The 22,974-nt window shown below is 44.7% G+C and overlaps 1 protein-coding gene across 2 annotated transcripts; it reads right to left on the bottom strand.

Annotated features, from left to right (window-relative positions):
• Positions 1-631: 631 nt before the first annotated feature.
• htr7c (5-hydroxytryptamine (serotonin) receptor 7c) lies at positions 632-22,974 on the bottom strand. 2 transcript variants are annotated; one of them, XM_060054135.1, is made up of 2 exons: positions 22,251-22,974; positions 632-2,466 (listed from the first exon to the last, which is right to left on the bottom strand). In XM_060054135.1, the coding sequence occupies exons 1-2, from the start codon at positions 22,493-22,495 to the stop codon at positions 1,725-1,727; spliced, it is 987 nt and encodes a 328-aa protein (XP_059910118.1). In that variant the 5' UTR covers positions 22,496-22,974; the 3' UTR covers positions 632-1,724. The 2 variants fall into 2 exon arrangements, with proteins under 2 accessions (XP_059910118.1, XP_059910117.1); XM_060054134.1 differs by having other exon boundaries at positions 22,029-22,969.

Genomic DNA, 22,974 nt, shown 5'->3' with positions numbered 1-22,974 from the left:
GCATTTTGCTAGTTCATTAAATAAACGCCATTCTGCTTTTATCAAATATATTCAGTGTGTCTTTTATCAATGTTGACAGCCCTGTCCAATCTGCTCTGTTTCAACGGTATCTTCAGTGATACACTGTTTATTGTGAGAACGACAGCGAGGAGGGTCACCTAAGGGGCTGCATTTACTAGGACAAGTATACCAATGACAGTCGACCGGTAAATCAACTGAGACTCACTCCATTGAGGGAATTATATTTGAATGAGTAAACCCCGTGGATGAACTACGAGGCAGATAGGCGGTGACAGGAAGGACGGGCACATCTTAGCCAAGTGTTGTTTTATTTATGACGTGATCCAGGTTGCTTCTGAAGGCCGATGACAGATTAGTCATAAAATGCAATCACACATTAGATTTGACCTGCCACAATATAACCAACACAGTATTGCGTGCATGAAAAGAATGTTATTTACATGACATGTCTCCAATATAAGCGTCCAAAAATTGAGGTAGAAAAAAAGCACATCTGACTGTTGATATTTACAGTTAAGGAGGACCGTTGAAGGTCGAGAAGGGCTCCGATCGGAGCGGTCATTTGACCGTATCCGTGGACCGAACTCTACAGAAGTGACAACCGTTGAGTTGTACGTGTTTGAGTGGTTTCAACTTTCTTTTGCCATCTTGAGCAGAACGGTCAGTGACCACTCCAGCTCACACTGACGCTAGATAAATCACACGATAGCACAGAAACAAATAAAAAAACAAGGTTCTGGGTACAATGTATCTAATATTCCTCCTCATCTGATTCTTACAGTTGTGAATGATTGATGGGCTGAGAGACGCAGCCGAGTCCCGACGGTGCAAAACTATGTCAAACTTATTTTCCATATTTCATATCTCATGATTAATGCATACAACAGCATGTTAGAGAAATGTTTCTCATGCAGACATCACCAAAAGGCCCTTCTGAACATGACCAGCGTTAACATTCTCCAAATGTACTACAAGGACTATGCATGACTTGGACTACATTGTTGTTGCTCCTGATTGTCCTATGGCCTATGATCTAATTATCAACTGATTTGAGTCATGTTTCATAAGGCTTGTGTTCAGTGAGAAGATTAAATGGATATAATTATTAGAATTTGTTGATCAAAAATCTCAATCCCGGGGTCTCCCGCTTCCGTTTTTTTTGTTGTCTCCAGTGGAACTAGTTACGTTTAGTTGGACATGATTTAGCTTAATTGACAATTTACAACCTCTCCCTGTTTTGGGAGGCATAGTATCTTTGACGATCAATCCCACAGAGGATGCTCTCATCTCTGCAAAGATGAACTGTTCGTCTCTTCTTTTTGTTAAGGCCATGAACAGAACTGTGGCATATGCAGAAAACCAGTGTCACCTTGAATAGCCCATCAAATACGCTCAGTGGGTCTCCTCCGAAGTCGACTGAGTCATACAGACTGCAATGATCTCACCCACCTCCCTTCCTACTCGGAGTGGCCGGAGCTCCACTGACAGCAACTCACATTCTGTCACTCTCTGTCTCATCTACAACCGGTGAACAGGTCATCCTTAAAGGTCCAATTATAAGAAAGCACAAAGTCGCCATAACCAGTCCTCTCCCCCCTAGCATTGACCTGAAACGTTAGCATCCGGGGCTAAAAAACGACAGCTTCGGCGGCTAGGAAGATAGCATCCATAGGCGGCGTACGCACTCGCGTACAGAGCGTTCCTCAGGCCCTGAGCGCCTCGTGCACCCCCACGGCGGACAGCCGGCGGTTGATGTTGCGGTAGCGACAGCGCAGCAGGTCGCGGTAGGTGGAGCGCAGGTCGCGGTTGAAGAAGGCGTAGATGAAGGGGTTCATCAGGGAGTTGGCGTAGCCCAGCCACAGCAGCGTGCGCTCCAGCCAAATGGGCACGCAGCTGCACTCAACGCCGCAGATGAAGGGCCGGGCCGTGGACAGGATGAAGAAGGGCAGCCAGCACACGGCGAACACCCCCACGATCACCCCCAGCGTGGTCGCCGCCTTCTGCTCCCGCTTGAAGATGGAGATGTTGCGGCGCTCGCGGCTCAGCAGGCGGGACAGGGTGACGCACTCCTCGGCCACGCCCCCCTGTGGCTTCAGGCCGTGCATGCGCAGCGCCTCGCTGGCCACCGTCTCCAGGCACTCGCGCCGCGCAAAGTCTGTGAAGCGGTGCTTGGCGCCGCTCTTGCGGGCCGCCTTGAAGATCTTGTAGTACATGACCAGCATGACTAGCATGGGGATGTAGAAGGCCACGGCCGTGGAGTAGATGGTGTAGCCAAAGTCCTGGCTGATGAGGCACACGCCCGCCGTGTGCACGTTCTTGGCCCAGCCGCAGAAAGGCGGGAGGGTGATGGAGGCGGACACCAGCCACACGCCCGCGATCATCTTGGCCGTGAGCTGGCCGTTCTGCCGCGCAGGGTAGGTGAGCGGCCGGGTGATGCCCAGGTACCTGTCCGCAGAGAGAGAGAGAGAGGGGTCAGACTCGTAGAGAGCGGGTGCTTAGGCCGCTAGGCATGAGTGGGTCAGTTATCTCAGAATAGCGGGGAAGAGGCCTCTACTCCTGACACACTTATAATGCTAGCGGATTTTCGGCCTCAAAATCATTTTGAAGGGTTTTTCTTTTTCTGTCAAATGTTTCTGAACGCTGCATTGAATTGAACAAGGTAAGGTCACGCCACCGTTCAATCCAAGCACTGTTGCATAAGATGCCTATTCAACTATTACAAATGGTTCTACATTTAAACTGCGTTGCTTTAATTTCCAATCCACGACTTGGTTCCCTGTTAGCCTCTGCGTATTCACTGTCATGGACGTAACAACCCTAAACCCAACAGCACCGTTAAACGTGAATTGGTTTATCATTAAAGTGTGGTTTATCTTATCTTAGCTTGCAACAAGCCACAAAACTCCACAAGCAAGCGGTTTTTAATTGCTTTTTGTAATCCCCCTATAATTGTCAGAGTATGTTAACCCATCAGGCAAAAAAGATTGTGTTATTTATGCAATGTCTTTAGGAGCACTCGCTATTTACTGTAAAATATCCTGTTGTTGTGGCTCCTACTGAAACTTTAGCATTAGTATTACCTCATGCAAGACTGTGTGTGGCTCATTCCCCTGTGCTGTCGAAATGTTGACTGCTATGCTATTGTAAGGCTTGTTCTATATAATTGTAACATGATCAAATTTAACTGTTGTTGATATAAAAGATTTTGGGATATTTCTCTTTATGGTGTCTGTTTATATGAAAATCACATCTTATTAAAAACATATTGGCTTATCTCTCATTACTTTGTTAAGTTTTATGCATTTAAATAACCAACATTGCCAACTAGACCATTGATAAGAGAATTATGTAATATGAGAGTTGTTGAATGACCAATGTTGCATTAATGAGATGGTTATGAATGAGTTCTGCTTTGAACCATATAAGGTCAGGATAAATTGTAGGGCAAGGTTTTTTAGCAATTCAAAACACCAAACACAGTGCCTTTTTCTATCCCTCTTTAAGAAACCCATCGGGTAAGCCTTGTTATTCGGTTATATAAATATTTGCATGTGTCCAATCCCCAAATACCTATCCTCTCCAGCTTAAGAATTTAGAAGGGCTCACTAAACATGTAATTTGGCTTCATGGATGGATGGGTGGGCAGAATGCGTCCTGAAAGGTAATGTCAGCTGGGGGCGTGTGTGATCCCTGGATGGGTGTGCGGACTGCGGTGGAATGCACCTGAATACATGCATCATAAATACACAGCAATGCAAAACTGTTCCTCAAATGCATTATTCAAAAGAAGAGGGGGCGGGATAGAGAGCGAAAGGTTTGAACAAGTTGAGGGGTGCAGCTCCCGCCTGTGACTCATTTTTGGCCTTTTATGAGAGAGTACAAAGGCACTTTTATGCAAAAATCCTACTAATCTTTGTATTTTATACTGCTGTCAGGTGACCGAGAGAATATGGGGAACCCTCCATCCACAATTTTTAGGAGAAATCATTCTATTACAAAAATGAGTGTTTTATTGATTCTAGACTTCCTTATTATGTAATAATCACAATGTCCTAATCGTGCACATACCAACATAGTAACAAGAAAAACAATTTTTATAACAATTCCTCTCATACTGAGATAGTGCCAGCCCAAAACTGCACATGCAGAGTTTGTTTGAATGCAAGAGAACCAAAGAAAATAGATAATCCAGGTCAATGGTAAACCGAGCAAAGTGTGAGCAATAGGAACAAGTTCAGAGTATATCCTTATATCCCACAGTTCTATACTGAAGCGAGGGTCCATACCCCCTCTACCCTGACCTCTGATGAGCTCCTTAAACCCCACACTGTGTCTTTAAGTTCCTGATCACCTGACTTGTTTCACCCAAAACGCACCCTTTGTTTGAATACACACAAGAGCGAATGTCTTATAAAGAGGCAGAGACACACAGAGAGGGGAGACCCAGACGTCCCGGGTGGCTCTCATGGAAGCTTGGGCTGGTGTAATTGAGTTGTCGTATGAGTTGGTACATGCCTTCTTTTCCTATCCCCCTTGAGAAAGTCGAGAAGCCAGGTTTTCCAACTGACTAAGCACGGCTGCGTACCCCCCTTAGCAAAATCCTGAGGAGGTTCATCGATAGTTTACTATCTGGTTAACCAATACTATAGTTCAGGGATGGGCAACTGGCGGCCCGCGGGCAGCATGCGTGCGGCCCGCGTCCTCACTCAGTCAGGCCCGCACATAATTAAAAAAAAAAAAAAAAAAAAAAGAATAATAATAATTGATTGTTACAGAAAACTCGGTCAAGAAAGATGAGAAGAATTCATAGAATTCGAAGGTAAACCCATGCGTCTAGTTTGCTTAGAAGCGATATCAGTCATTAAAGATATCCACTTAAGTCGCCACTACAACTACTACAACTGCTTGTTGGGTTTGAGTTCATTGAGTTGTTGCACTTAATGTTGGGCCACTGTTTTTCAGTTTTTTGACTTCATTGAATGATGATGTATGTGAGCCCTTTGCACTGATAAAAATACTGACCATTCATGTGGCTGTTTGAGCATGGAAAACATGAAATGAATGTATGTTGGTTCAATTAACATACCGTACATAGGTTATGATTCTGGATGATTTTTTAGGTAGTGGCCATCCCCAAAATGCACCAGAATACAGGAAATCATATCTACCAAATTCAAAATTGTGTAGCTTCTCTCAGCTCACGTTTAGTTGAAGTGTGCAGTCATGTGGCCCTCTGATGGTTATGATGAAAAATGTGGCCCTCTTTATCATGAAAGTTGCCCATCCCTGCTATAGTTGTAGTGGGGGGCAGAGCTCTTCTCAGCACTTCTGTATAAGAAGTCCTTGCTTTTTTCAATGCTTTGTCAGTGATCTCCATCTGAGGCCTCGGATTATGTATTGGTGTATGTTGTTTTATGTTTTATTACTCGATTAAATGAGCCTAATTGTTATCAATTCAGATCACTCTTTATTCTCAACAGTATCGAACAGAAGCTATTGACGTGGTCCAAAATTCCCACCACACTGGTGATCGTACATGAAGTCCAGATGGTTCCTGGTGGCCCTGAGAGGCCTGGCGGCACACACTCTCTCCTACTTATGTGCTTCCTTCCCCCCCCCCCCCCCGCACACGCCTGCTTAACACGCCTGCTTAACACGCCGCCGCTCACACATCCCCGCTCACACGCTCAGACGACTCTGAGAGAGAAATCTGTTGTTTCTCGCCCAGAGCGCGGCCCGCCACGGCTGGCTTCCAGACGTGTCACTCCTTGCGGCAAGTCCGGCAGGGACTGTTGCACCATGTGACTGCCGAGGGGAAGTGACATCACGCTGCATCCATTTGGAGGGGGGGGGGGGGGAGTTATTTATTTATTTAGTTGGTGTGTGTTCCTCACGTTAGAGACTCTGATTATGAATATTTCAATGAATCCCAGGGAGGATGCAAACACAAGGAGCAAATCTAAGCCACTTCACGGTTCTGTGTGTGCCGATAGAAGCATAAACATACAAATGCATAATATTTATGGTAATTCACACAAGGGTACACCAAGTGACCATTTATTAACATTAGCTAATTCAATACTAATCATTATTATATAACATTAGCATAGGAGTTAGGGTTAATCCTTACTATATTAAATAATGTATAAATGCATAACCGTAGTTAACTTGAACACCATTACCTTAGTTAAAACTAACACCGTTAGTAAACATGAACACCATTAGTAAATGTGTACTGCATTAGCTAATGTTAATGGTCAAATAATGTACCCTCATTTTAAAGTGTTACATTTTCATCAGCCCATTGTCTGTATCACACCTTCAAGGAAGCTATAAAGTTCTCAGTTCACCTTCTACTAGCATTCAGCCTACCAGTGTCACCAGAATAGTTGCGTAACTCGTGGATAAATCACAGTTTTTGACAATGGTAGCACGACGACGATGATGATTTCACATCTCGGCATGAGTCATCTCATTCAGTAGCACAGTGCTGTTATTCCCACCTCCAACAAAACGTCAGCAACACAATACCAACCAAACACAAAGCATGGCCTGCCTGGGAGCCAGGGGGATTTGTTTAATATACATGCACTGTATATGTCTGTGTGTGGGTTTTTATATGTAAACACATACTGCTATTTCTATATTCTCTGGAGGATTTTGAAGCACATCCTCAGCTGTACTTGGCCTCGGGCCGGGGAGGGGTGCCCAGCCCTCAGACAAAACATTGTGAGCTAATGGAGTCTAAAGTCTAAAGTCTATTACTTCCACCAGGCTACCAGCAAGGGCATGGGAAAGGGAGCTATTTTTGCAAATGCCAAGGCGGTCTGACGCTGGGTCTTCTCTAGGAACCCCACTCAGATCCTTTTATGTCTCCCAGAGAAGATAGTCGGATATACTGTGAAATATTTACCACAATGCCTCCGGGGGGGGGGGGGGGGGGGGGGGAGGGAGCATAGATGGAGTTCTGGTTCCCCCTAAAAGGCCTGAGAAGATGGATGTGGACGGTCTCACAAGACATAGCTGGTTGAATTTGTTGTAACTTCCTATCCTGCTGGAACCCTTGTGGTGTTTGAGGTGAGGAGCGGGAGAGAAGGAAATTGCCTTCCTTTGGATACAGCTCTGTAGCAGTTGTATTTTTGCTTCAGGGAGATGAAAGAATGTAAAGAATATATAAACATTTCAAGTTTCAAAGCTTCTTAAATCCAATAGGATTATTGCCTATCATAGAGGGGTCAGCCTTGATCTAGCGTTGTGTGTGTGACTATCTGCACGTGTGTGCCTTTGCCACGGGGGGTTGTTTGTGGGTGTGTGTGTGTGTGTGTGTGTGTGTGAGTGTGAGTGTGAGTGTGTGTGTGTGTGTGTGTGTGTGTGTGTGTGTGTGTGTGTGTGTGTGTGTGTGTGTGTGTGTGTGTGTGTAAAACCCAGGTAATGGTGCTCTAACATCTAACATCTCTCCAAAACTAGATAAAGAAGAAATGAAACCCATCTTTATGTGTCATACGCCATGACCCCCATCAAAGGACCACTCCTGCTCGGTGAACGCAGCATAAATCCCCCCTCACCCGAGGAACCCCCATCTCCGTCATCATGGCCGTTGGAAAGATCAGAAACCGAGTGGTTAAAAATCGCCCAGAATAGACTTGTCTTCTATGACCATTAGTGAGAAATAGAGAAACATTTCAACTGACACGCCGCTTTTCTGACTCACCCTTCCAAAGCTAAGGTTTGTCCTTTTCTTAACCTTTAACCCCACCCGCCACCCCCACCCTCTACCCAGTTCCCCCGTGTTCCTGGCTGAATGTTAAGTACATCGATCAATGTGGAACTCTACCGCAGTTCTCTGCCGAGCCCATATATGGTTTGACTGAAGTTATTACCAGTGTCAAACGTGAGTCACTTTGTTTAGTTTTGTTTTGTTTGGCTGAAATGGATTGCCGTTTGTCGGTTCGGTTTTGCTTTCGTTTTTTGGTGTGATACACTCAAACGAGACCATTTCGTTATCTCCACACCATTGTGACGAATGTTTTTTTGAAATGTTATGCTTTTTTTAAAGAGTGAGATAGAGAAGAAGGTATGGGAGACAGAGGGGAGGACATGCAGTAAATGACCAGGGGCGGGATTCAAACGCCGGTCGCTGCGTTCAGGACTGCGCCTCCATGGTCCGCACTTTAACCCGGGTCGCTGCGTTCAGGACTGCGCCTCCATGGTCCGCGCTGTAACCCGGGGAGCCACCAGGGGGCCCTTGAGGCAGAAATCTTTCTCGAGTGCACATTGGCAGGTTGAGAAGCTCCCTGAGCTGTATGTCATTATATAGACTCACCCATGATTAGAGAGGCTGGACAGGAGGACTCGGAGCTGGAGTGTGGACACATGCGTGATAGATTAGGTGCCACTAAGGCGGCAAAGATCATTGTTGAGATACACTCCTTTTCCTCAACATATTCTCTTTACCTACCTCCATTTCTACCTGTAGGCATTATTGAGCAAGATGCCTATTGGCCCTACCTTCTCATTAATGACATTGAGCATCTAAAAATACACACTTGTAAGCCGCTTTAGATAATAGTGTCTTTCTGTCTTAATTTACAATAGTAGTCAATGTAAACAAACAACGATCTGATTCTTTATTTTATCTAAAAACATAAGTCTAATCCTGAAGGTTAGGCGTCCGTTAAAACCATAAAATAAGTTATTTACTTAATGTTGGGACTGCCTTGTACAGATACAACTAAATAGGGAGTTTATCTATCCATAGCAATTTCCTTGTCTTTGTGTCTGAATGTGTTCTAGTGGCTTGCTTACCCAATGGGAAAACAAACTGAAGCTTCTTGTCATTATCTGGCTAATGCTAAATATGCAAATTCAGCCTTTCTAATCAACATCAAATTAAAAGAGAATAATAAATTCCTAATGTCCTTTTCTGAAGATTATTTCTAAAAATAGCATGGCTTTGACCAGCGGCGCATTTTGGTTTGTCATGAGAGGGAATCTTCTTCAACTGCTAACCAATGATTCAACCCACTCATTCGTTGTAAAATGTAGCTATGGAACAAGAGATTTCTAACTTTGTGGGCTGTGGCCATGATCAGTTCCTTACATCATGACTAATTACATCAATACTCTTTGAAACAAAGTTAAAAGATACAACTTCAATGCAGCAATATGCATTCTACACGCCTCCTATGGTGGCTTTTACTGGGCTCCCCCAGACAAGGACACAGGGGCCCAATCCCAATGTCCGGACTCACGGACTCACAGACTCTATTGCGCGTTCTCGCTGTCACAATGTCGGATTCCAAAGGGCGTGAGGGTTGGAGTCCTCGCCTATCGAGCCCTTTACGTGAGTCCGCATCAAAGCAGACTTCACCTAAGGGAATTACCCACAGTTCAAAGCGTTGTGACGTTTACCGCGTAGACCATAGGGAAATAGGAAGGTAACCAACAAGACGACGCTACTGTCAATGCGCGATCAGATGGGAATTTCGGCCTTACTTTAGTGAGCCGGATCATTTGGATCAGCTCACCAACAAGAGCCGGCTTTTTTGCTCCCAAACGGCTCTTCATATTAGCAGGGCTCTCAAGTTTTGAACTGAATTCGAGTGGGATTCGGTAGGGGGGGGGGGGGGGGGGGGGGGGGCGTCTGGTTACCCTATGGGGAACCTATTTGATTCCTACCTGTTCCACTGTTAAATAGCGGTGCAAATTGGTGGGCGCTATAGGCCTACTGGTAATTTCTCTGTGTGAGAAATACGAAGTGTGGCGTATGGGTGTGTGCATGGGTTGAATTGCGTGTGTCTCACGCCGAATGCGTGAGACTTGAGAGTCTCTTGAGAGTATTAGGCTACCACCTTTTATAATCCAGCCAAATGTAGCCCGTTCTGATTTATGTTTAGTAGGCCATATGTGTGGGCCAATAATCACCTAAATTATTCAATACATCCTTTATACTGAAGTATTAAAAAGTAAAAATTATATTTTCTAATATCAATAAATTACTGTAGCCGATTCTTTTCATTGCATTTACAAAAGAACAAAAATAAATCCCAAACCGGCAAGTGTCAGCACCATCTTTGTCATTAAACTTTGCCAAGGTAACATGTGCTCTTGTTAAGTGCTGTCCCAATCCCATATACCTATCTCAGCCCATGTGGCCTCACACACTCGCTCACTTAGCACCTGAGATCAATTAAGTCTGTGAGTCCTTAGTCCTCAGGGCTCACTTTGGGATTGGGCCAGGGTGGGGATGTTAAAAGCTGGTTTATTGTAAGGTTTGCAGACAATGATGAATGACACCGGTGCTCCACGTTTCCATGCAGGAGATATCCTCGAGTGTGTTTGGTGGTAACCGGCATAACCTGTGTATAGTGATTTCTCAATGCATAACAGGTGTGCAACTTCAGCCAGCCCAATCAGCTCCACTCGGGACTGATTGGTGAGGCTCCTTAAACCAGCCATCATCTACGCACAATCCACAGTCAGACCTCATCACTCACCAGTGTATGTCACTGAGGTCAACCACAAGGACACCAATTCAATGGAACGCAATACAATAACAGGTCAGTATTAACTACAATTGTGTTTATAGTGTTTCAATGTAGACAGAATAAATATGTTGTATCCAAACGACTTTCAGCAAATGTAAATAGATACATTCTTGTCACTAAGGAGCAAGTAGCGGGGGCTTCATCGTGTTCCTGGATGCTGACGGGTGGTCTGCAGACATTAGGGAATTGACTCGGCATCGCTGGAAGTCTGAACACCCTCGTCATTGTCGCTACACAATCCTGCCCCTCTGATCAAAATAAATTGTAGAAACAAAGACCTAGAGCCCCAAACACAATATAAATTGTCTGTGACAACAGCCCACAGCTGTTTGAAAGCTTTGTTCTATTTTCTCCGATGTTTGGGCTCCTCAACACATTTCACATCCGCTCAAGCAGGGATGCCTCCGGGATCCCCCCCCCCCCCCCCCCCCCCTATACGCATCTTGCTCAGGGTAGGCCACAGATAATGTAGCTGGAACCCAGGACTTTTCCCATTAGTAGTCAAGCTGCGTCGATTTTATTTGTAGAGCCCTTAATCGAGGAGACAGTCTGACAGGGCTTATCTGTCCCTACATTTTAACACCCTCTATACCTCGCGCCATAAAGGGCAGAAAAAAATGATCAAGGAAGGATCCTTCAGAAGTAGTCGTTTTAGTTGTTGCAGAGGACAGTGTAAAAAACTTTCAGGATTTAGTTGAGCTCTTTGGGCAAGCAGGAACTCTCCACAGGAAGAGGTTTACTCCGTCAATGTGACGGAACATGCCGTGAATTACATTTCCTCTCTCTGCTGTTGATTGAGGTGTAAATCCTAGAAGGTATTGCTGCAGTTAGCTATACACCGCTGAAGGTGCATTTGGAGTGCTGAGTGAGTGCACACACACACTCTCAAGCGCACACACACACACACACTCCTGTGAGTGTGCGGGTATGTGTATGTGGGCACGTGATAGCCGAGGCGAGACGATATTAAATGAACTAATATTTATTTTATAGGCCGCTCCCACAGGAACTGGGGGCATCATTCGAGTCTCTCATAGTAGATGTTGTTTGAACACACACACACACACACACACACAATCTGATTCACACATAACCTATATTTTCTTGGTATAATTAATAGTACCATATGGAAGAACTAGGAATGAGCTGTGTACATCTAGTTGAAAAAGAAATATTTAAAGTATTTATCTGAAATCAAAAATGTTCATTTACATAAATTGTTGACGCCTTATGATCATGAAACGTGAAACTATGTTGTGGTTGATTACCCTATGGAAAAGAGAGTAATCTTTACTCACACAGAAATCTATGTTAATTATTACATATGGACCACCACAGGGAAATATGAATTATGAATGCGCTGCTTTTTTTTTTGTGTGTGCTGAGGGTGCACAAGGTCATGTGCGTGCACATGTTCGCATGTGTCCACGCATGTGTGTATGTGTGTATGCGTGTGTGCATGAGTGTGTGCCTGGCTGCACACAGGCGGGAGTGTGCAGGCATGAATATGCGTGTGGGCGACGTGTGTGTGGGCTTGTGTATGTCTGTGTGCGTATGAGAGTGAGCACAGGCTTCGCGGGCTTATTCCATGGCCAATCTATTATATGACTCAGCGGTCCGCCTGCATGCAGCTCATTAGAGGTGAATAATGATCTTGACTTGTCATTCCAAACAGACCATGCATTGCTAGCAGCACCTGCATTCAAAACTGAACGCCGTTGGCACTTTGGTTCCCTGAGCTGCTAACAGTCCAGTAACGAGCGGGAGATTGTCGACATGCTCGTCGCGTGCAGGAGGCGTACAGAGATAACAATACACCATAAAGAGTACTGACTTATTCCAGAAGGGACTCTCCGCTACGCCTCTCGCAAACAGATAACCAACACTCAGGTTACTGTAAACCTCTTATGACCCTGCTGGGTGTTAGAGGGTTCATTCAGAAGCTTCTCATCAGAGGAATAAGACTACAGCTGTTAGAGGGTTCATTCAGAAGCTCCTCATCAGAGGAAAAAGACTACAGCTATAAGCATGGAGACTTAAGAAGACAAAGAAATGTCAGATCCGGGCGGCAGGGGAGAAATAGTTGAACCAGGCTGTATTCTAGATAGGACTGTAGAGACAAAGCCTTGGTTTAGAGGCTGCTTTGGAGCATGATTTCCCCTTTGGGGAAACATGAAGGTTGGTTTCAGGGGCCCTCAGATTAGTGATTTAGAGGCTGGCACCTTGAAGTCCAATAATGAACTGCAGTTTGGAACAATGTTCATCGACACATCATTATTCTCATCATTATGTATTTTTTGAAATACTTTTCAAATGCCCAACAACACATTGTCAGTTTCTATTTTCAAGCAAGCCCGTCTGTTATCTATCCCCCAGGAAACACACCTCAACTGTCAGAGGGAAGTGTGTGTGCAAGGCCTGCTTCCTTGGCGTTGTATCAAAATCAATATATTCTCATGCCATGGCATACAGTTTTGTACTCTATGGGAATACACATCACAAGATGCACTATGTGCTTTATTTACAAATAAAAACCTTTGAGATGCACTCTACAGAATTTGAATTCACATGCGCTTCAGAATTTATATTGAGAAACATCAATGAACTCTGCATGCTGAATTCTTTTTTTTAATCCAGCCCTAGCGACAAGAAGAGGTTTACCGGCAAAACTAATACCTCAAATTGGTCGAAAGACCTCGCTCCGGGGTAGAGCGCGTACCATATTGTCCTTTGCTGAATGTCCTCCCCTCTCTCTCCCATACCTTCCTATCGCTCCATCTCTGTATGAAATAATGCATAAAAATCGCAAACCAAAAAAAACCTTGCTCAACCCAAGGTCAAACTCGACATCTTCGCCTACATCTAACGACGCGGTTATGAGGAGGGCTTCTGAGTCATGGCGTCATAAGGTGACGGCGCCGCCCGCCAGCGGCGGCGCTGCTCTGTGCGCCTCTTTTGTAGGCGTCCACACGGAGACGTCTCTCATCTCACTGGAAGGGGTGGAACGACGACGTTCATTCATTACAAACCTCTGGGTGTTTGAACTGTGACTGGGAGCGTGTGCAGTGCGGACTGCACCCTCCCTGCTTCTGGGGGTGTTTCTTCAGCACCGAGCACAGGGAGTACAGTACAGTCTTTTTCAAAGGAGAAGACGCCTTTTGTTGAGTTACACAACCAGCGCAGCTCCCTCTCTCCCCGAAATATTTCCCATTGGGATCCCCCGCTGCGACCATGACTATTATTTAACTGAACTGGATGAGCAGTAATGGATTTTTCACTGGGAAACACTGCGTTCCTCTTTGAGGATTATCGAGAGTGGCAGTGTACTGAATGAGAAGATACTCTGGCTTACGAGTGAACTATGAATATCCGCACCCCTCCAGGGTTTGTGAAATCCCTCACAGATATTACACGCCGAGCAACACGTTAACAAAAGGACAAACCCTTGGTCTGTTCTGGCTGTGTGTGTGTACTTGTTTTGTTTTTTTATTCTTCGATCTGAGCAGAAAGCGCGGGGAGGAGGGGGAGAAGGCTGCTCCTCTCTGTGTGTTACAAGGAGGAGGAGGACCCAGATCAGGGCTCTGAGGGGGCTGGAGAGAGAGAGAGAGGGGATGGGAGAGAGGGAGATAGAGGGAGATAGATAGAGAGAGGGTCAGAGAGAGAGGGATATAGATAGAGGGTCAGTGAGAGAGAGAGGGGATGGGAGAGAGAGAGAGAGAGAGAGAGGGAGATAGAGGGTCAGAGAGAGGGGGAGATAGATCGAGGGTCAGTGAGAGAGAGAGGGAGAGAGCGGGAAATAGAGAAATAGATAGCAAAGACGTTTAGAGAACGGGACATAATGAATGTAAGAAAGAGAAAGACAGAGAGGGAGGGAGAGTGTGTGAGAGGGAGTGTGTGTGTAGATAGAGAAGAGTGAGTGAAAGAAGAGGGTGGAAATGGAGAGCAAAACATAGTGATAGAGAAACAAAAAATGGTAGAAAAGAGGAAGTGAAAGACAGGCAGTTTTTGCGAGGGAAGCTACAAAAGAGGGAGAGATTTGGAGATGTGTAGGAAGAATGATGGGAAGAAGTGAGGTAGAGAGAGGCCACGAGAGAGAGTGGTTGAGAGAGAGAGAGAATAGAGAAAAGAGAGACCACAAATGAGAGATTTCCCGAGAGCCATAGAGGGAGAGAGTGGTGATAAGAGAGAGATCATGAGTGAAAGAGGTAGAGAGGGAGTAGTGAAGAAAGAGAGACCCCGAGTTAGAGAGGTAGAGATAGAGTATTGAAGAGAGAGGGACCACAATTGAGAGAGGCAGAGAGGGAGAGTAGTGAAGAGAGAGAGACCCCGAGTGAGAGAGGTACAGCGAGAGCGTAGAGAGAGAGTACCCAAAGTGTCACATCGCATTACCCGAGGAAGCCTCAGCTAGGTCGTGTGTGCCGTCTCCAGGGATCCACACATCAGCCATGTTGCCGACTGGGATGGCTCCACTGGCGCACACACACATGCACGCTGCCGTCACCAGCAGGGGCCTCTCTAGCCACGACCCTGGACCCTCCCCTGCACTTCACCTCCCCACAACCCCCTCCCCTGCCCAGTGTCCTTTGGCGATCTAGTCCTTTATTTCTTTTTTTTTTGCATTTTTTTTATGCTTGATTATAGTTTGAGATAGAAAGCAAGGTATTGGAGATGGAGGGGAGGACATGAAGCAAAGGACCCCACGGGCAGGATTCAAACCCCGGGTCGCTGCGATCAGGTCTGAGCCTATATGGTCCGCGCTCTACCCGGTGAGCCACCGGGGTGCCCCAACGCCATCTACCCTTTTGAAAGTGTGACATGAGCCGGATGTTTCCTGTACGTTTGTTGGAGGTCGGTCTCTTTCAGAAAAGAGACGGAGCGCGTTACGTTAGCATTCCCGCTTGATCCTCGTGCCCTATTTCAATCCCAGACAGCGGCGGGAGTTTAGAAAAGCCCACCTTTCCCCCCCCCCCCCCCCTCCACTGTAGACAATCAATCACTTATTCATGGCTCTTGAAAAATTGAACATGCACTGTGGTTGGCCCCAGTCACCGCCTAGGATAGAGTTACTTTTAAGGATATGGGTTAGAGGTCAGGCAAGCCAGAGAAACCCACTCCAGACACAAGCCCCTTCCAGAGCCTGGGAACACACCGTAGAATGTACAATCTCCATCTGGTGCCAATACATCACCAAAGCACTTTATAATGCCCTTTTTGTCCGCCTTTTCTTCGTTTCCCTGTTTTCTTTGGCTGAGCGAGACTGCTCTCCACCGCATTAGTTTCATTTTGCAACTGAGCGTGGAAGCGGCGGCTGAGGCCGTTGAAGGTGACAAATGGTTAGCCGTCCGTGAGTGTGTCTGGCATAGCAGCAGAGAGGCGTCTGCGGAGACCGAATCACGTACATCGCGAATGCGAGTCGCCCCAAGTGGGAAGTGATGAATTTGCTCTAGCTCAAAAGGACAGCTGCTCTTCTCAAAACATATTGTGAACCACATCTGTGGAAATGTCAGTCACTTTCAAAACTGTTTGAAAGACTATTACATTTATTTGTTGTTTGATGAGATACATTTGCTGTACAAACTTGATATGAAAAACAAAGGTGTTCAAGGCAGAAGGCCAAAGCCACTATTATTGTGTGTTCAATATGTTAATATTTTTGGTTTTCAGAATAAATAGTAGGGATTGCATTTTTGAAACACCTTGATTGTAATTGTGGGTTTTACATTCTGCTTTGAAAACCTTTTGCTTGACCAGAAGATCAAAAAAATGCTCATTGGCAAACTATGAAAGAAGGGATGTGTTTTGCTCAAACGTTGCCATGAATAATTAACGCATTAAGAGCAACATAGAACCATATGAAGTCCAGACACTGTAAATAAGCTATCAGATAAACCAATCAAAGATTACACAACAACATATGGCCTGCCGATTTATAAATAAGCGCTTGCACGTGATGGTACTGGGAGTGGTTTACAACTGATTAGACAGCCCTCTAGGAAGGCTTGCTGACCCGCCCAATCACACCACACCACACGATCCCAACACCACTGTGTGTTCCGAGCCACTGTGAAGTCTCTGTTGTCACCCCCACCCCCTGCCATCTCCCTCCCGCTCCCATTATGCCCCTCTCTATATCTCTCCCACTTTTATCTCCCACTCTCTTGCTTGCTCCTTCCCTCTCTCTAGCATTTCTCCCACCCTTTCTCTCTCTCCCTCCCTCTCCCCTCTGTCCCATTCATCTTTTCTCCCTCCCTCACCCTCCATCCCACAGGTATATTTTATAGAGTAGCAGTGTTGTATAGTAGCGAAGTAGAAATACTTCGTTACTGTACTTAAGTAGTTTTTTTGGATATTTGTACTTTACTTTACTACTTATATTTCTCTGTACTTTTACTTTTACTTCGCTACATTTTGCGAAGAAAACGGATACTTTTACTCCACTACATTTCCCTTGAAACCTTCGTTACTCGTTACAAAATCAACTAATCTTTAAAAAAAAAAAACGTCGGGGACTGTGGTAGAACACAGACTGCAAGCCTGTTTGGCGAATCAGCTGTCCCAGCGCACGTTCGCAAAGCCCCCTTGCTTAGTTACTGTTGCTACGTCGATCAAAACTCCTACGACTGTCAACACACAAATGCATGGCTAGGACGAGGGCAAGGGCTATCAAAATTCTACTATTTGTATCAGGCTGGTTTGTACACGCAGTATTACAACACTATCTTATACACTTCAATACGCTGTATATGTGCCATTTTTGCTACAAAGCTAATTTAAATACCCTTTTTGGGCAGGGACTTAAGTTTTCCGAAAATCCGCGATCCTGGATGACACCAAAATCAATATTAAGTAACGTGTACCAGCGCTTGCGGGATAATAGGTCGGGCTATGATATCTGTCAGTGTCAGTGATTTTTTTTTTGGAGTAACTCCGCGACAGCATCCAGATCATGGCAAAATGGACTGCAATATGCAGTGGAAGGATGTTTTCAAAAAAGATCAACAACGAAGGGGAAACAACAATAATCAAAGCAAAATCATACAGGTCTCAATCAAAAAATTAGAAACTTCACGACCTCAAAATAAATGCCACCAGCACAACATTTTAAACTAGTAAGGTTCTTTCACCGCTGGGTAATATTTGTATATAATATTTCAAGCTAGCTAATAACCTATAAAGATTATTTATTCTTATTCCATCTCTGGCGAGGTATCTATCTAGCCAGTTAGTGCTAAGGCATGATTGGACGAGGGCAGTTATAGGGAGGAGTTTCGATAACGGTTACTTGTACTTTTACTTTCAGTACTTAAGTACATTTAATATCAGAAAAGTACTTTTGATACTTAAGTACAGTAAAGATCAGATACTTTAATACTTTTACTTAAGTACTATTCTAAAAGGTGACTTTTACTTTTACTCAAGTAATTTTCCAGTAAGGTATCTGTACTTTTACTTAAGTATGGCTTTTGAGTACTTTATACACCACTGTAGAGTAGTAAGCTGGTGCAGTCCATCACTATTATAGACTCTTGTCGAAACCCGAAAGTGATGCAACTAAAAGAAGCGGTGAAATATGGGCACACAAACCCCAAAAATACCCAAGAATATTTCAATGCATGTTATATAAGACACACTTAGGTGTGATCGTAAAGTGGCAAGGATGTACGCCAAAGGAACTGGGTTTGATTCCCAGTGTCCACAGTCTAGCTGCAGAGCAAGATTCCTAACAAGTACCTGCTGCCCAATAAAAAACATCTGCTGAATAATTGGTAGTGCTCATAACAATAGTTTACAGAATTTATACCCAATAAACTGTCACCCCACAAAGTCAAATCTGCATCTTCTGATTGTAGCGAGATGAGTTATCATGTCATGACACTTCTATTCAACTAAACTTGGACATGGTTCATAAATCTGCTGTATCCTGTCCTCCAGAGTGACCCTCGCCTCTGTGCTATAATTGCCCCCCCCCCCCCCCCTAACCCCCCGGCTGCAGCTGCCCCCGCCACTGCCGCTGCCAGCCACATCACACCGGACGGACCGACCTAATAGGCCCATAGCACTTCCACCAATTTCATAAAAACAAGAAATATCTAGCCATAAAGTAGACCACCTGTAATTGGGTGATTCCATGAACCAGTCTTTAAAGAACATTTGATCAATACGCGCCTGTAGGGTCCGTCGTTGGCCACAGCAGTAACGAGCGATGGCATTCCCGCTTGTACTCTGTGCTCTGTTTTTGCTTGATGTAATACTTATATTACCCGCTTGAAATCTTTGAAACCTTTTGGGCATTATGTTTTCAAAAACACGGTTCAAATGAAGTTTGTCTGTAGGAAAATCTGGCACGATTATTTTTATTTTCATACATAGTGCCTGCATTCCTTATCAGTTATGGGCTATTGGAGTTGTGTTTTATTTCCAATTTCCAACTCTCCTATCTGATGTTTGAAGTATTGTTTGGGTTGTATTCTTTCAAAAAACAGTACTGCCTCAAAGCAACGTTTGATGCAATCCTCCTGTAGTTCAGTGTCATTCAAACACGACCCGAGATCCCTTGCTGATCATCCAACTTCATCTAGAAACACGACACAGAGTCATTGCTGGATGTTACAGTGCTCATACAAGCTTTGTTCTGTCATGCCCAACCTAAATGGGCTGCTTAGCTCTGGCTTAGAGAACGGTTTCCCGTTTGCCAACATGGTTGGCTGCGCTCACAGCTAGAGGGCAATAAACCATTTGTGGCCATAAACGGCTGGTCACATTAGCAACTACAGCAGTGCTATCCATGTATAAACAACATCGTACTGCATGGGGTCTGATTAATCCTGATGATGTACATTGCTATACCAGAAGTGAATGTGTTTGTTTGTCTTTCTTTTGCATATTGTTTGTCCATAGTGTCATTCTAATATCATTGACTGGAAGCTTATAATGTGACTGCATAAATAAATAGACAGAATTGGCCCTTGTACTTCTGAAAGGTTGTAAGGCTTGCTTTAGTTAACTGAGTTACTAAAAACTTGTTTACAAACTTGTTTTTTGTGTTTCCGTTGCTCATTAATGAACCTGCGTGTGAGTAATTGTTCAATCTTTTTACCCAATTGAATAATCCTTAAAATATTAACTTAATCTTTAAATGAACGATAATAATCCTAAATGGTTTTGGGGGATGGCAGAGGACATCACATCAATTGGAAGCATCCATCTACACCGATTGCCGAAAAAAACCAAATCTCACTAATGCCTTATAGCCTACATGGATCTGATGGAAAAGGCCGGTGAATCTACGAAAGAAAAGCGACGTGCATACAAATCCTAATATTCCGACTCAAATCAGACCTTTTGACGACCTAACTGTCTTCGATCCATACCTGTCTTAATTATATTAAAGGTAATGAACCACATGCTATTTAAGCATTTTTAGATCCCGGGCTTTTGGGATTAACACAGTTAACGTCACAACAAATCCTTGCCATCTTGACGCTTGTCTATCTGTTGTCTACGCTATCTGCCCCCTGGAACCTATCTACGGTGACATTGCCCAGAAACCTGTCTATCCTAGACATGCCATGTGACGGCTTATCCTGTTAGACCTGATAGTCCCTGTGTGTGTGTGTGTGTGTGTGTGTGTGTGTGTGTGTGTGTGTGTGTGTGTGTGTGTGTGTGTGTGTGTGTGTGTGTGTGTGTGTGTGTGTGTGTGTGTGTGTGTGTGTGTGTGTGTGTGTGTGTGTGGGCTGTTATCCTTATCGCAGGTACAATTGATCAATCAAAATGGCATGATCCCCCGTTGAGCTGCCGCCACACCCTCCGGGAGATGGATCCAATAAGACACCGATCTGAAGCCCCTCTCCCGTCGAACCCATTTGCACATTAATGGTTCAATAAGTTCCTGTCCAAGACGAGAAGGCCATCTTACCAGTGACCACTACTCTGGCTCCCACTCCGACAGAGGTTAACTGATCTGGGAAGCTTTCCTTTGCTTGCCCGCAGGGTCAAGAGTCACACCTGCATTTTCCTATTATCTCCAAGGCTCTGGTGACTTATTTCCTCCATAAATATGGCACTGGCATGTGTAGGGAGTTCACTCCACAAATCAACCCATTCCCATTCTTCACTCTAACATCCAACCTAAACCCCTCACTTTGACCCCCGACCTCACTCCTAGTACTATTGCAAGTCCCTATTGGTCACAGCTCTACTCTAGGCTCAGATGTGCATGTATGTATATCTTGGTTTGCAGCCCATTTGTTGTAGCAAAAATACATTGAATGCCCACAGGGTCAATATCCATGTCCCTGTTTCTCGTCATGGAGGTATAAGCTGCCACTGGGGGGGATTGCGTTTGTTCCAACTGGTCATGGAATGAGTGCCCTAGGGGAAGTCGGACATAATCTGAATAATCTGATCATCAATTCCTCACTGAGCTGTTATTTTCACACAGGAATGGAATGACGAGAAGCTGCAACTGAAGCCTGGATTTGGGCAAAACCCAAAGGTACAATCAGTCTCCGAGACAGTGATCCTCTGTCCTATCGCTGCATTCAAATTTGTATGTTGTAATTATTTCGCTGATTTTGATTCTACTGCTTTCCGCAGTAGATTGACTGTTGATGGAGGAGTCCATGGACTCACTCAGTAGACTCAACAAATTACACCCAATAGGAAAGGCTAAATAATAGGCTAAATAATTAGCGTTTGCTCTGGTATCAATAATTAAACCATGTTTAATTGTCTATATCAATACACCCTGTTAGATTTAGCTTCATACACTTGTTTTAGTTTGACTATAGGCAAAAGTCTATACATCAGAATAGGCTGGATGACTATGGCCTGTAGGCTATGTCACATCACAGGATTTATGGAATAGATACGACCAGGCCCATGCGCTTTGCATATAAGTACCATGATTTAAATTGAAATAAGATTGTATGAATGAAATCTGTATGCATAATTTAATGTCGATTTTACATTGGATTTTAAATAAAATAATGGAAAAATGGAAATACAAAGCGCACTTTATTGATAATCCTAATTGGAACCGCAGTCTTGGTTCCTGATAACCAATTTAGAAATAATGTCTATTAATTACACTCTGCTTGTTGGTTATAAACGCATTTGACAATTGATTTAACCACACCAAAGGGTCTCAAGAGTGGCCCTCTTGGGACCCCTCTTGGGGGATTCGCCTAAACGGCTGTTGGCTCCCGCAGCCCTTATTTCTTGAAGAGTCTTATCGTGCGTAAATTGATAATTTTCTATTTTGGCACAGGGCCCTACAATTCAGTCATTAGTTATTTTAAACAAACCCGAATCACAAAAATCACAGCAATGCTAAAACACTTACACATTGATGTATTGCAAGTGCTATTCGATAGTTGATCATTAAAAACACAGGGCGTACAAACATGCGTAATTCTGGCGAACAGCGCCTTGACCATTCCGCCAAACGTTGCAACTTACCTATCGACACTGATGACACAGAGGGTCATGATGGAGGCAGTGCAGCACATTACATCCATCCCAATAAATATATTGCAGAACACTTCTCCAAAAAGCCATTTGCCTCCTGTTAGGTCTGTCACTATTACGAACGGCATTACAACTATGGCCACGGATAGGTCCGCGACTGCTAAGGACACTAGAAGGTAGTTTGAAGGTTGTCTTAGTTTCTTTACAACGCACACTGCTATTACCACCAACGTGTTTCCCATCACTGTGATCGCCGTGATGATCGCCAACATCACACCGATAACCATCTTCTCCGGCCGGCCGAAATCCAGCAACTGCTCGCCGCAAGACTCGTTCCACATGGCCGTGGGACTAATAGTACCAGGGACGTTGTACCAACGCTGCACGGTGCCATTGATAACTTCGGAGATATCCTCTTTATTGTGAAAAGTGAGTTCGATGCCCGACGTATTGAACATCACGCCGATAGTATCCTGATGGTGATGCGCAGTGCTCCTCGCCGGTTCATTCCCTTTACGCGCATCGTTTGATCACCGAGGGTCGGATTTGGGGTCCGTTGTGTTGGTCCTGTTCCTGGCTGGCTTTTCCTTTGCATTGATGGTCTGTGTCACAGCGTAAACGCTCACCATCACAGCGTTCCGCTCGAGGACTTTAAAGAGATTTATTTTTAGCCCCTGAGATCGTCGATGTCCCACACGGCGGCTCGATCCACGGACCAGAAAGTGTGGTCACAACATTTTAAATCCAATTTCCTAAATCCAATGTTGAAAAGAAGCATGTATTGTTGTCGATCATGCTGATTTCCGTATTCCAAATTGGGTTATGGCACAGGTACGCGCAGCGCTCTGTAGTCCGATAAGCGCCTAACGCACAACATAGGAACCAGGAACCGTCCGCGGAATAACTTTCAGGATACGTGTGAGTGTGTGTTGGGGGA

Source organism: Gadus macrocephalus, chromosome 6, assembly GCF_031168955.1.
Source record: "Gadus macrocephalus chromosome 6, ASM3116895v1".
NCBI classification, from domain to species: Eukaryota; Metazoa; Chordata; class Actinopteri; order Gadiformes; family Gadidae; genus Gadus; species Gadus macrocephalus.
Note: the sequence above shows the minus strand (reverse complement) of the source record. Positions and strands in the feature narration are given on the sequence as shown.

What these genes read in the sequence shown, in the direction of transcription:
- htr7c (XM_060054134.1), bottom strand. Translation starts at nt 22,495, where the DNA reads ATGTTCAATACGTCGGGCATCGAACTCACTTTTCACAATAAAGAGGAT. An exon ending in TGTGTCATCAGTGTCGATAG is followed by an intron (nt 2,467 to 22,028) that starts GTAAGTTGCAAC and finishes CTCTGCGGACAG; the next exon opens with GTACCTGGGCATCACCCGGC.